General features: G+C 37.1%; 1 protein-coding gene and 1 pseudogene across 1 annotated transcript; one reads left to right on the top strand and one right to left on the bottom strand.

The window, feature by feature from the left end:
- LOC143551931 (putative kinase-like protein TMKL1 pseudogene) overlaps positions 1 to 728 on the top strand; it is a 39728-nt pseudogene extending 39000 nt beyond the window's left edge.
- A 345-nt stretch (positions 729 to 1073) lies between these two features.
- LOC143551912 (putative pectate lyase 8) lies at positions 1074 to 2363 on the bottom strand. The gene is made up of 4 exons (XM_077042253.1): positions 1833 to 2363; positions 1642 to 1745; positions 1417 to 1555; positions 1074 to 1321 (listed from the first exon to the last, which is right to left on the bottom strand). Exons 1-4 carry the CDS (start codon positions 2190 to 2192, stop codon positions 1103 to 1105), a joined length of 822 nt encoding a protein of 273 aa, XP_076898368.1. The 5' UTR covers positions 2193 to 2363; the 3' UTR covers positions 1074 to 1102.
- Positions 2364 to 15423: the final 13060 nt, after the last annotated feature.

The following is a 15423-nucleotide window of genomic DNA, read 5'->3' as shown; positions in this document are numbered from 1 at the left end:
GTTTATGTGCTTGCTTAATTGATTGATTTATAACTATTATAATTATTGTTTACAGAATTAAGACCAGGGAAACCAGTCTTGAACTGGGCAAGGCGGCACAAGAATGCGTTGGCTATAGCCAAGGGACTTGCACATCTGCACACGGGTACCAACCCACCGTTACACACGGCAACATAAGTTCAAGAAACGTGCTTGTGGATGACTTTTTTGTGGCCCAGCTCACGGATTTTGGGCTCTACAATCTAATGGTCTCATCGGTGGCTGATGAAATAGTGGCACTTGCCAAAACCGATGGCTATAAGGCCCCGGATCTACAAAAGATGAAGAACTGTAATTCTAGAACCGATGTGTACGCGTTTGGGATCTTGTTGTTGGAGATTTTGTTAGGGAAAAAGCCCGGGAAGAACGGAGGGAAGGGTGAGTATGTTGATCTGCCTTCGGTTGTAAAAGCTGCGGTTTTAGAGGAAACAACAATGGAGGTTTTTGATGTGGAGTTGTTGAAAGGGATAAGGAGTCCAATGGAAGAAGGTGTGCTACAAGCATTGAAGCTTGCAATGGGGTGTTGCGCACCGGTTGCATCGGTTAGACCTTCGACGGACGAGGTTGTTAGGCAGTTGGAAGAAAATAGACCGCGTAACAGGTCGGCTTTGTATAGCCCTACCGAAACAAGAAGCGGGATCGGTACGCCCTTCTGAATTTTTCCTTTATCTATTTGTTTAAAATGTTGTTAGCTATAAACTTGAAGTCGTTTGTGATCGATTATTTTGTTTATATAAGGTTAGTTTTACGCGTAAATCCTTATATAATCAACAAAAACATATCCAAACACTCTCTTGTGTTATTCCATATCGAATAATCACTGACTAAATATACTTAAATGTTGATAACTTGCTCCCTAATCCCTATCAAGAGAATTACATGTAAACTACATAAATTTACAGACTCGTGATAGGCTTGTAGTGTAACAAGGCGGTTTTAATAATGGAAATGTGATTTGAGAACAACGCTTCTGGCGATCAGAGCCGAGGTTGAACTTCTAACAATGGGGCCAATAATTTTGTAAATATTTATTTCCTTCTGTATTTCATAAAAAATAATCAATTTAACACTGTCTTCCTCGGCGGCAAGAAAGCGCACCCGCACTGGAGGTAAGAGTGGCAACCACAGAAGACGATTGAGCACTTAGGCTCGAAGCCTTTGCATAACTGTCTCCCGCGCCTGCACCTGATGGTGTGAAGTATGCGCCATTCAACATTAAGTCTCCCTGCGATCTCCAATTCCAATGCTTCCATTTCCCGGTTGTTATCACTCTCTTTGTCACCTGGGTCAAATAAACCGCACCCGCGATGGTAGGTTAGCAAGATATATATTGAAGGAAATCAGAGAAAAAATATTGTGGGCTTTGTATACTTATACCTCTTTCGCGTTCGGGTTAGCAGGTGCAACATATCGGTTGCCTTCACTGTTAATGGTCCGGTTTGCACTGCCACCGATCGCATACATTTCCCAGTGTGTGTAGTCATTATTTACAACATGGAAATACCCATGTCTACACCTGCACACACAAGCAAGATCACAACATAAGCACGGGTCAGGTCGGTTTGGTATCGGGTCATAACGGGCTTTGTAGTTGTTGCATACCTTGGCATTCTCTGAACAAGACCCTCTCCAAAATGGTTGTAAGCAACCGTCACTTGCATAACCTTGTCGCGTGTGTATGAGTCACTATGACCCAATAACATTACCTATGAACCGAAACTGGAAATATTAGCTTTTTACTTGATTTCAGTTTATGCAAACATGTAGAATGGTTCAAACTTTATAGTTTATACCTCGTTATGATGGGTGAATAAGTTATTAGAGATAGTAATCGCGGTTGAACCAATAATAGCATCAATCAGACCATCAGCACAGTTAGATAAAGAATTATGATCAATCCAAATATGGCTTCCGCCAAAGATCGATATACCATCACCATCAGCCATAGTTCTCCAACCATAATGAGAAGGCGAACTTCGAACCATTGCGTTACCGGTCCGTTTGCAGTCATGAATATGCAAACCATGTATAATAATATTTGTAACATATTGGATTGTGATGCAAGCTCCATTGGCAATGTGTACATTAACTCCACGAGCATCAATTGTTTTGAAACTGTTCATGATCAGTTCTTGTTTTAAAGTAATAACCATGTCTCGTTTAAAGACGATCCATAATGGTTTGTCTTGGATGACAGCGTATCTTAGGGTTCCGGGTTTAGGGTTTACAGCATCATCGTCGTTAGGGTTGGTTACATAATAGTATTTACCGTCACGGCCACCGATCGCGTTCCGTCCAAACCCGATTGCACATTCTGCTAGGCGCTTGCGGTGCCGTTGCCAGTTTTTGTCACACCGCCAACAATAGTCAATGGGGTTTCCGGTAGACGTGCACAAAAAAACCGGTTCCGGAACCTAACTGGTGGAACCGAACCGGAACCGGTTCCAGTTCCAACCCGGTTGGTACAATACCCGGTTTGGGTATTTTTGTACCCGAAAATCGTACCCGGTTCTCATATTTGTATGTTAGTATCAGTTCCAACCCGGTTCTTAATTGTAACCGGTTCGGTTCGTTCCCGGAAAAACCGGTTCCGGCGGGTTTTTTTTTAAGAGTCAAACAAAAGTCAAAGTAGCCGTTGGAACCGGTTCCAACGGTAATATAGCCGTTGGAACCGGTTTTTTTAGCCACCAATTAGCCGTTGGAACCGGTTCCAACGGTAATATAGCCGTTGGAACCGGTTTTTGAGAGACAATAGATCCGTTGGAACCGGTTCCAACGGTAATATAGCCGTTGGAACCGGTTTTTGATGCCCAAACCTATATATAACTTGTTTTCCACCACTAATTTCACCACCAAACTCAAAAACAAACTAAAATACTACTCCTTTAGCAAACCCGTTCCGTTACCCGACCATCCAACTAAATATTATTATGGCACCCGTTCCGTTAGCCGTTGGAACCGGTTTTTGAAAACATACCGCCGGTCTTTACTTGTGCCGCCGCATTAAACCCCTATTGGAATGTTAATGGGGTTGAAACAACGATTGAGGAAATATTCGACAACTTAGGTATGCACGAGATTGACCCAAAGTTGTCGACGGAAGCGAAGGACAAGTTCAACAAAAACCTTCAAGACCTTTATGACCATTATTTTCAAATGTATGGTCCAAGCACGAGATCGTCTTTTGTGAAAAAAACAACAACTAGTAGGCCGTGCAATGACCCACTTATAAACTTGATGAATGGGATTCGTGAATCGGCATCTAAGAGGCAAAGAGGAAACACACCAAGTAGCGAACTTGGTCGATATAGTGGAGCAAACTATGTTGAGGGCGCAACGGTCGACGAAATTCGCAATATTGATTTGTTGGCTTGGTGGAAAGGTAAACAAAACGAATTTACCATTCTATCCGCCATGGCTCGTGATTTGCTTGCCGTACAAGCCTCAACGGTTGCTTCCGAATCGGTTTTTTCTCTTAGTGGGAAGGTGTTATCTATGCGAAGAACAAAACTAACTCTCGAGTCTCTAGAGGTTTGCATTTGCCTAAAGGACCATTTGGATGCGGTGGATCGTGTACAACACAACGCGAACTTTGAAGACGAAATACCAATAGAGCGTCATATTCATGATGAGGAGGCGGAGGACGGGGTTTCTTCCGATAACGAAGACGAGGGTGAAGACGAGAATGAAGACGAAGAAGAATTGTAATTATTTGTTTTGGTAAAATTATTTGTAACTTGTTCAACTAATATTTAGTTTTGATTTGTTTTATTATAATTACTTTTGTTACTCATGATTAATTTTTGTTACTTTTTTAATAACGACGAACATTTTATTTATTTAAAAAATAACTATTACAAACATTATTAAAACATAAACGATACTAAACATAACAACTAAAACATAAAAAACAAAGTCCGTCGTTTTAATCCGGGAATACTTATTTTTGGGTTGTAGAGCCGGACGACTCTCCAACTTCCGTTTTTTAGCTTCCAAACTTCTTTTCTCTCGACAATACTTATTCGTATGTTTTCGTAATGTCGAGTTGGACCCTGCTTTAAGAAACTTCGAGCAATATTTGCAACGTGCCAACTCATGTGAGTCGGTCATGAGACACAAATCATAATGAACCCAAACATCGGGGCATCTTGTTGTTTCGATCACCATAACAACGTCATCATTAGTTGCCATTTGTTGTCGGTTTAAGGTTAATTGTGGTTTGGAGTGTGTTTTATAGTTTTGAAAGTGGTTTAACAAGTACACAAACAAACCTTGCTATTTATAGTAAAAAAATAACCTATTTATAGTTAAAAAACCGGTTCCAACGGTCAAAAACGGCTATATAGCCGTTGGAACCGGTTCCTAACGGCTGTAATATTTAAATTTCAAAAAAAACCGGTGGAACCGGTTTTTACGTAAAAACCGGTTCCGGTTCATACCCTACCCGGTTCTTAAAAGTTAGCATATCTGGGCATCGGTTCGGGTCGGGAACCGAACTGGTTCTTGATTGGAACCGGTGCCATTTTACAACCCGGTATGAAAAAACCGGTTTCGAACCGGTTCGGGTTTTCCAGTTGAACCCGATTTGTGCACCTCTAGTTTCCGGTGCCGCATGAGAAGTAGCCTAGTTTCCTTCTCTCTGTGCTGTTATGAATGCCCCTGTATATTTTGTCAAACCCACCATGCTTTTAGAAATCCGTTTATTATATTGTGATCTATCAGACTTCTAATATAGAGGTGCCAATGTGCCACAAAATAATGATCAAAATTAATTGGGCCAAATGCCAAAATCAGTTGCGGTGAACTTATTTGGAGGCTTAAATATATATAGGTAAACGGGTTGAGTCACTTGTATGCTGCTCAAGATAGATTCGTTAAAAGTTTGAACCTAGTCGATGATAAATGTGTAAAACTGAAGAATACTTATTAAGTGAGGCGTAGTCCGGGGTCTTCATATACCGAGTTTGACTGGACATGGGAGCTCAAACGAGTTTTTTACTTATATCAAATATAATAATTGAAACAATAATAATAAACTCATATAAAAATAATTATGTTTTATTTATAAAAGATAATAAATATGTAGAGCATGAGATAAGTTCGAGTTCAGAGAAGAGCCCGAACTATGCTTTAAATATAGAGGTTGAATTTGGAGCTCCGAGAAGTTAAACAACCCAGGCTTAAGTTCAGCCCCACACATTTACACCCTAGTGTAAAGTGAATACATATTATAACCAGACTTTTAAGAAAAGTGGTGTAAGAAAACTATCTATAAAAATTACCATCTACATCCCACATTGTTACCCGAACGAAGAAAGTGATGTAAAAATAGTAAAATACCATAAAAGACACTAGTCATGTTGAGTTTCAAACCTCTAGTTACTACTACTACTTTGTTTTCATCATTTAAGGGACTTTGGTTTGTAATATTTTTTTTTCTTTATAAAAAAAGCATAGGCCCGTCCTTTGTTAAAATAAGTTGTTTTTAACTTTTCATATACAAGCATCATAAAGGAGTCAACAATATTTCCACCCATTTTAACACATCATAAAGGACATCCCTGACTAAATCATGCCTGTATTTAAACCCCGGGAGTTCTTTGCAATGAATCGCATGTTCACCAAAATTATTTAAACAAACTTTACGGCAGACCGGATAGGGCTCATCAACTGAGAGATACTTTTTAGGCTAGAGATACTTTTTAAGTCTAAAACACTAGATACTAAATATATCGAGTGGGTTATACCTTTAAACAATTTTTCACCTGAACGACACCTTATGGTTGCAAATGTACAATGTATGATCACTACAATGATCATATCATACTACAATATATATGTAGATGCCAAATTCACTTCAGTTATGTAAGCATGCATCTCAAGAGAAAAGCAAGAACTCCAATCTATGTACTCTATAAAATTTGCATATACTCTCATATTATTCCTTTATGTTTTTAAAGATAACATACTTTTTCCCAACTCAAAGCTTGACAGTGAAACATATAACACCTTTGAAAATAATAACTGTGATCTTTTCAATACCATAGGAGGACCAAAAAAAACATTAAACCCGCAAGACACTACCAGACATCTGTATCAACAATAATCAATATTATGAAGATCGCAAGTGCATGTTTTAATTCGTTGTAAACAAATTTCAGTTTATCAACCATGCATCTGCTGATGTCAATCTAAAGGGTTGTTTTAACTGGTCGGATTTTAAGGGGAACGACTCTTTTAAAGGGAATTAAATATTGTGAAAAGGAATGGGAATTAAATATTGTTAAAAGGAATTTAAATATTAAATTGACTTTTGTCAAATAAAAGTGTGTTAGAAAGGAATTGGAATTTATATGCATTTAATTAACATAATTAAACATGTTTTGTTTTTAATTTTTCTTAAAATCCAAGCGTCTCTTGCTTATTTTGTTTATGCTTAATTTTTGTATAAGTATGGGGGTGGTGATTGGTTTTGTTTGTTACCGTGTCTTGCTTAAAAGGATAGTTGTTTATATTAATAAAGTTTTAGTTGGTCGCTAAAAGAAACAAAGAAAAAAAGAAAAAGTATGTTGTTAGTAGCAACAGATAGAGTGAGATATTGTTGATTGTAATGAAAAGTAGAGGTCTTGAAAATTTGTTGTATTGTTGATAACTATTTATTATGTCAATTACAATGAAAACATAAATCAATTCATATCTACTGTAACACCAAGATAACAAAAACTATAATTTCCTCAATATAATATAACATAGCATAAGTCATCGTATACAAAGCTATTTATTTACACATAGGTTCCTCCGGTCCCATGTCACCAGAATATTTTATAGTCCCCGAGTGCCGAGAGATATTTAATGTGAAGAATAGTTATATTATTTTAGCATAAACCTATTGATATAGTTGTGTCTAGAGGTGCACAAACCGGTTTTTTTTTAAAAACCGGTTCGGTTATTAACCGGACTGGTTTTATTTGGCCCGGAAAAAAACCGGTTCGGTTAATAACCGGACCGGTTAATAACCGGTTTTTTTCTGTCAAAACCCTAACCGGTCTAACCGGTTAGGACCGGTTTAGAAACCGGTTAGAACCGGTTAATAAACCGGTTTTTTTAGTAACCGGTTTTTTTTATTAACCGGTTTTTTTTATTAACCGGTTTTTTTTTTTTTTTTTAATTTCGCGGTTTCAAATACGAATATTTGTTTTTTATATTTTGTACTTAATGAAGACCATTATTTTTTCACAGTATAAACAAACCGGTAACTACAAGGCAAACCGGTAACTACAAGGCAAAACGGACTGACCGAAGCCATTATTTGCTTTCGTTGTTAGGGTTCTTTGCTTGGAAGATGAGTATGAGTGTGTGTTGGTGAATGTGTTTTCAACAAACCAAAGATTAAAAACACATAACTTTCATTTATAGTTTTTACATTAAAATACAAACATTAAATCGTTATCGCATATTCGTAACTCAAAAATACAAACATTAAATCATTAACACTGAAGAAATCTCTGCCAAGAACTGTTGTTCATGATTTAACTCAAAAATACAAACATTAAATCGTGAACTAGCAGATGCTCCTGTTGTTCCCAATCGCAGTTTGTTCATGATTTGCCTCCATGTTTGCTGTTTCTTTAACTAAATTAGAAAAATCCAAATCAACAAGTAAATAAGAGCACATATTAGGAAAAAGAATGCTTAGACACGATTACATGAACAACTTGCTGTTTCTTACTCATGATTTGCCTCCATGTTTGCTGTTTCTTTAACTAATTTTCTTCGCTACCCGATCCCGAGCTATTTCTTAGGTAATCGTCGTACGCGACTTCTTCATCGGTCATTGGTTGAGTGTGTCCTTCATTGACCTCGTCTTCATACAAGCCCGCTTCATACTCCATTTCCCCCTCGAGTGAGCGTTGATGTTGTGCCCTATCTAAAGAGTCCAAGTAATCCTTGTAGCAAATCGACATCTCTATAGCTGGTGCAGTGAGTCGAGTCCTCCTAATCGATATAACCCTGCCAGAAACAGAAAAAGCAGACTCCGAAGCTACCGTGGAAGCTTGGACCGTTAGTAAATCTTTGGCCATGGCGGCGAGGATCGGAAACTCATCCTCCTTACCTCTCCACCAAGCCAGCAAATCAAGACTTCTAAATTCATCCGGAGTCATGTGTTTCACAAAGTTGGTACCACCATACCTTCCAAGTTCACTGCTTGGGGTGTTTACCCTTTGACGTTTACCGGCGTCTTCCCAAATCATGTAGTACATCCCCATTTCAAGGTCGGTTTGGGATTGGGATTAGGCAACAGCTCTTAACGAGTCATGAATTTGGGAAGACGACCCGTATTTTGTAAGTTAGACATCATACATGTTTGACAAGGTGGTGTTGAAAGCATTCTTTAAAGTTTGGCTATAATAGGTGGTTTTGATCGTCGTTTAACCCAAGCTCATCACAATTTTTTTCTATTAAAGCTTCAACACCACCAACATTGATGCAAGGGTTTAACGCAGCAGCACATGTCAAAACAACGGGTAGTTGTTGAAAATATTTTCTAAATTTTTCTTTCATTTTTACACCCATATCAAAATAAGGTGCACCCCTACAATCAAGTTCACTCAACTTTGTGCACATGACAGCAATTTTTGGTAAAGCAATGGGGCTTGTTGGATAGTAAACCCCGGATAAACTAGTTGTGCAAGATTTAAAAATTTGAAGGACCTCCGTAACGATCTCAATCAATAACCAGTTTCTAGGATCATATGGTGCACATTTACCCCTACTTGACAAAATTTGATGAAACGCAATTAATGATTCTTTTTGTTGGATGGCTTTCTCAAACATATTACAAGTCGAGTTCCATCTTGTTGGACAATCCCAATTTGGCCCCAACCATTAACAATTAGCTTCCACACAAAATTTTTTGTATCTTGAAAATGTTTTATTGTTGCTAAAAACATCTCGTAACATTCTTTTAAAACTGTTTCTTTGCGTTTCGATCACGTTTAACCCATCTTGCACGGCCAAGTTGATAATATGTGCAATGCATCGGCTATGAAAAAACGCTCCATCACAAATAGGTTTATACTTTAATTTTAAATGGCCAACCGCGGCCGTATTGTTGGACGCGTTATCAAACGAAATTGAAAAGATTTTATCTTCAATTTTGTATTGTCGAATGACTTTATCCAAGATTTGAAAAATATTTCTACCCGTGTGCGGGTAATCAAACAATTGAAACGCAACGGTTCATTTCATCATTTGCCACGACTCGGGGTCAACCCAATGAGCCGTCACACAAATGTATGAGTCGGGCGAACCATGAGGTACCGACCAAACATCCGTTGTTAAGTTTACACCAGTTTGTAAGTTTGAAAAGTATGAAATTAGTTCGGATTTAGCGTTTTTCCATGCTTTAAGGCAATCTCTTCTAAGGGTCGAACGACTTACGTGTTGGTAGCGTGGTTGAACATAGTTTTGCATCATCTCCGTGAATTGAGGGTTGTCGAAGTGGTTGAAAGGAAGTGTTTGTTGAATCACAAAGTTTGAAAACTGTTGACGTACCGCTTCAACGTCGTACGTAAACACCCCTCCTTGATTCGTCATCTCCGGCTGCGAACTACTTCCCGCTTCGTCCTTCAAGGCCTTGCAAAAGCGCTGTTGTATATGCGCTTTTAAAGTGGAGTTTGCATCTTTGGCATAGAACTTCAAACAGTGCTTGCATCGAGCTTTTTGGCGACCGTTAGACAGTTCGCATAGGTCGAAATGTTGCCACACATCTTGGTTTCGTTTCGTGGGGATGATCCGAACGACCGTTATGTCTGTGTTCGAGGCACCCATGTTGACGGATGAAGCAGCACTTTGGGAGGCCATGATAATAAGAGCGTATAATCGAGTATGAAATAAACGAGTACGAGTATGAAATAAACGACTACGAAATAAGAGCGTATGGAGTGGTAATGTGGTATAATTGAGTGTGAGATAACAAAATAATCGCGTATGAAATAAACGTTTAGAGCTAGTAGAGTTGTATAATCGAGTGTGAGCTAACCTACCCAACCTAAACTATATATAGTTGTTTGTGGGGGTAAAATGTTAAAAAAAACGGCTAGAAATCAAGAAAAAACGGGCAAAAAAGGACCCAAACGGTCATATGGCCGTTTTATAACGGTCAAAAACCGGTTAACCTAAAAACCGGTTAACCGGTTTTTAGGTTAACCGGTTTCTGACCGCCGGTTAACCGGTTTTTTAATAACCGGTTTTTTAATTTAACCGGTTTTTTTACTAACCGGTTCAATAACCGGTTTCTGTCCACGAATGAGTAACCGAAGTACTAACCGGGGATTCAATAACCGGTCTAACCGGTTTTTTAATAACCGGTTTTTCTATTCACCGGTTTTCGGTTAAACCGACCAAACCGGTTCTATAACCGGTTTTTTTGAACACCTCTAGTTGTGTCTACTTCTAGAAAGCAATTAATTGAGACATGTGCCATTAACTTAATAATTGAATCTCAAATCATTGTTTGTGAATTTTAGACTTGTTTTAATACTTCCCACGTGTTCTCCATATTTTCTCTTTCATTTTGACTTTCTCTGCATAATAATCGACATACCATCAGAAAGTTATAAATGCAAATTGTAAACATCCGAACCTTTTATGATTTAGTTTTCCTTTTGATCAATATAATATATCTTTTTACCAGCAAGACAGGCTTTATAACTCGAAACAACCATAGTTTACAACTCGGTAAGGTGTCGAAAATAAGAAAATGAAAAACTAGCATTCAAAAGGGACATGAAACAAACATCTTGGTAAGAAACACTTAATTTCGCAACCGTCTGGCAGAGAGCTCTATCAATATATAAATATCCATCGATCATTATCACTTCAAGATACATATGAATGTTTTGTAAAAATGCTCATGCCCCTGTACGGCGTACACCCCTATATATGCTCTGACGAGTGGTGTAGGGCTTTATCCGCCTCTTATGATGTCCTTATAATTACACATTACGCATGACCCTAGGTTTGAAATTAAGGCTCGATACAATGATATATTGATATGTGGGCCGATGAAACATTTTCATCCATTATTTATAGGTTTTGTAATTCATAACGTAGTGAACATTATATTTATAAGTTGAACCATTTTCTAAACCAGCTGTTTAAAAAAGTTCACGTATGAATGTCCGCAAACTTTTAAATCAGCTACATATCAATTGTGTATTTATGTTAGCAACTAATTATACTTTATGCACACATATCTTGACCTTTTCTCAAGCTAATGTTGATGGAAAAAATATTTACCATTATGGTATCCCTTAAAACTATTTACCAAACTAGTGTTGATGGAAAAAAAGTATTTACTATTTTGATGTTTTATTTATTTTGTATTCACTTTTTTACTTTTAAGCCTAGTTTTTCTATTATTAATCTATTATTTATTTTTGTTTTACATTTCTTATACAATTTTATTCGATAAATCCAATACCTTTTTTTTATATTTTTTATATTAATCAATCTTTTCTTATTTTTTTAATAACTCGTTCTAAATCTTTTCTTTTTATTTCTTTTCTTATTTGATTTTATTTATTTTAAGTACCTTTTAAATATTATCATTTGATGGATTTTTTTTGGATATGGTTTTGGTACGAGAACGAACTTAATCAACACTGATCGAATTCTTATTAGCCATCTTAAAATGAACATGTTTTAAAAAACAATCAATTGAAATCAGTAAAACCCGAGCGTTGGTAAATCGTAGACGTTGCAGGGGCTATTAAAAACGAACATGACTTGTGTCAGTTAGGTTCGTTACGGTACCAAACCAAACCCAAAAAACAAAATTCGTAAACTAAATATATTTAAATGAAAGGATAAAAAAATATTTGAAAACAAAAAAAAAAAGAAGAAGAAATAAGGTAGAAAAGATTTAGAACGAGTTACTGAATAAATAAGAAAAGGGTTAATTGATATATATATATATATATATATATATATATATATATATATATATATATATATATAAAGTTTTTGAATTTATCAGATAAAGTATGTATAAGAAATAGACAGAATTACAAATTTTGTCCTTTAAAATAAGACGAATTACGGTTCGTGTCCTTTTCTAAGTTTCCTTGCAGGCGGTGTACTTTAAACTTTTTTTTCCTACAACTTTTGTCCTTTACGCTAACTGGGTTAGAAAAAGTCAGTTAAATACCCTCACGTGAGACGCATGTGAGGGCATTTTTGTCTTTTCGCCTGTACCTGCAAAAAGTTTATCACCACTCCCATACCTCCGGTTTCCGGCACTTGAACCACCACCTCCGTTTCCGGCCACCTGAACCATCACCTCCGAAATTCCGGCCACCTGAACCACCACCTTCTTTTTGGCCACCTGAACCATCACCTCTGAAATTTCGGCCACCTGAACCACCACCTCCAAAATTCCGGCCACCTGAACCACCACCTCCGTAACCCTACCGTTTAAGACTTCCATCAAAACCCTAGCCGTAACCCTAGCGTAACTAGCCGTAGCCATCGCCCACCCAAATTCGTAACCCTAGTCACCGCATCATAACCCCCTCCAGCCACCCACCACATTAAATCCACCCAAATACACCACCACTACCGTAACCCACAGCCGTCGCCACCACACTCCGCCAACACCACCATCCTCGCCACAGAGCTCCTCCAACCATCCTCGGGTTAGTAATTAAAGGGGTTTTTTTGTGGTGGTGTGGTGCTGCGTCGGTGGTGCGATGGTAATGGTGTGGTGGTGGTGGTTTAGAACTAAAAAGAAGAAAGTGAGGGGTGAGGGTGAGGGTGAGGGTGAGGGTGAAGGTGCACACAGAAAGAAACTGAAAATGTTTTTTTTTTTGTTTTTGTTTTAAGTTAATTATATTATATATATATCTTCTTTTCTTTTTTATTTAATTTAAAGATACATTAGAATTACAATTATGCCCATCATATGTCTGGCACATGTCATACTTAACTGACTTTTTCTAACCCAGTTAGCGTAAAGGACAAAACTTGTAGGAAAAAAAAGTTTAAAGTACACCGCCTGCAAGGAAACTTAGAAAAGGACACGAACCGTAATTCGTCTTATTTTAAAGAACAAAATTTGTAATTCTGTCTAAGAAATATGTAACCAAAATATATAATATATAAAATAATAGAAAAACTAATTTAAAAGTAAAAGGTGAGTATAAAATAAATAGAAAACACTAAAATGATAAATACTTTTTTCCATCAACACTAGTTTGATAAATAGTTTTATAAAAACACTAAATGATAGATATTTTTTCCATCAACAATAGAAGACTTCACATATCCTACATATATAGGAAGAATTTTGAAGCACCGGCCAAGTAAATCAATGGTTAAAATGGAGGTGTTCCATCAACTCTACAAAAATGTCGATGTATTGTTCATATAACATGTATAATTTTTGTTTGTCCATAGTTTCGCAATTGTAAATAGGTTATGCAATCATTAACATAGGATGACTTATTCTACATGTTGCACAATTATTACTTTACTATCTATAATTAAAAAGTTTGGTGCCGCAAGTGGCTTATTGGGCGGCTTGGTGGCACCGTATTGGTTGATGATTTTTTTAGTTTAGTTACATAATAAATGTATTGGTAGGTGATTTTTTTAGTCAGTTACCATAATAAAAGTAATGGAAACCAACCTGACGTCATTTTTTTTTGTTTTAGTTCCGGGACCATAACAAATCTAAAAGAACCGACTGAGTTCGCACAGATTCGCGACCTTATTTTAAAGCCCATGACCGACAACGCTACCGATCGACCAACTCCCCCCCCCAAATTGGTCGTTGGTCCACCTCAAGTTTTATATTTTTTCGTTTTTTTAGTTCCGGTACCGTAAGGTACGTAATCAAAACCGACCGAATTCGTGTCAAGTTACCGCCTCAATGCTCGGGACCGACGCTTGGGTTTACCACTGCCCGGGTTTGCCAACCAAATAAACATCGTCTATTTTGTTTTCTTATATATTAATTTGATGAACTAATTTTTTGGGTTTTAACCTTCAAATTTTACTAATTGTGTTTATATCGTAACGACGCAGCCGGTACTAACCGAATTCGTGTCGATTCATCGTCGTAACGCTCGGGTTTTACCAATGCCCGAATTTCAACGCTGGGATTTTGCCAGCTGCCCGGCGCAACGCGCCGGATAAAAAAACTAGTTATTTATATACACCGCATAATATGTTGCGTAATTATTTTATAGATATTGTTCAATGTTTATGAGTCATTAGTCATTTATGTTGTGTGAATTAGGGATGAGCTTGGTACCGTACCGGTACCGACCGATACCGGTACCGAAAATACTGATCCCGAAAATCGCCAAATCTTGGTACCGGAATATTCGGTTCGGTACCAGTACCGGTACGGTACCGGTATTGAAGGCAAAAGTTCGGGAAATACCGGTATCGTACCGTACCGACACAGGTACCGTACCGATCCCAAAACTTAAAACTTTGGTATCGATTCGGTACCGACGGTACCGAATCGCATCGATACCGGTTCGGTACCGGTACCAAGAATCAAATGCTCTATCCCTAGTGTGAATTGTGATTATCCTGTTATAAGCCACGTAATATGCTATGTAATTATGTACCTTTTATAAAACAAACTTTAGCTTTTTATTTATAATTTTTTAAACAAAAAAAACAGAAACTTCTGTTGCGTGTGAACTTCGAACCAAAAGTCTTCACCATTTCAGTTGAATTTTGACACAATTTATTCCTTGTGTACTATTTTAGAGCAAAAAACTAAATTAAAACATACAATATGGTAAAATATTTTTTCGACTTTCGTTCAATATTTATTTAAATACAAGCCCGTGGACCGAAACAGACCACCAGTAATAATTAAATATTAAATAATTAGTAATAGAAAAGGCTGTAACTTTTAGAAAAACAAAAAGGGTGTCCAATTTCTTGACAAAAAAAGGTTTAGTAAATAACTAAATACTAAATTTATTTAAAATTAATATTTTATTCCCACCTTCAAGAAAAACTGAAAAACGTTAATGTAGAAAATGGTAATATAATAGTGGGGCCTACTTTCCATTCTCACCCAATCACATGCCAATGCCATCCAACCGGACGGTAGTAATTTATTTGTCAAGCTTCTCTTTTGTTATTTAGTTTACATTTTTGGGTTTTAAAAATTAATGCATTGTGGTTTGTTTATGTTTTTTTTTAACAGCCCAGAAATTTACTTATAAGGTTAAAACGACACTAGCAAGTAACTAGTTTTTACATGGTTACATACACCAAAATAAGAAAACCATCAATCTATCTCAAACCTAGGACCAATAATAATTAAAATGAAAATTTTTCCATTCAAGACCCGTC

Source organism: Bidens hawaiensis, unplaced genomic scaffold (genome assembly GCF_021521415.1).
Source record: "Bidens hawaiensis isolate Kalapana, Puna unplaced genomic scaffold, B.hawaiensis_p1.1 tig00016744_1, whole genome shotgun sequence".
In the NCBI taxonomy this organism is placed as follows: Eukaryota; Viridiplantae; Streptophyta; class Magnoliopsida; order Asterales; family Asteraceae; genus Bidens; species Bidens hawaiensis.
Note: the sequence above shows the minus strand (reverse complement) of the source record. Positions and strands in the feature narration are given on the sequence as shown.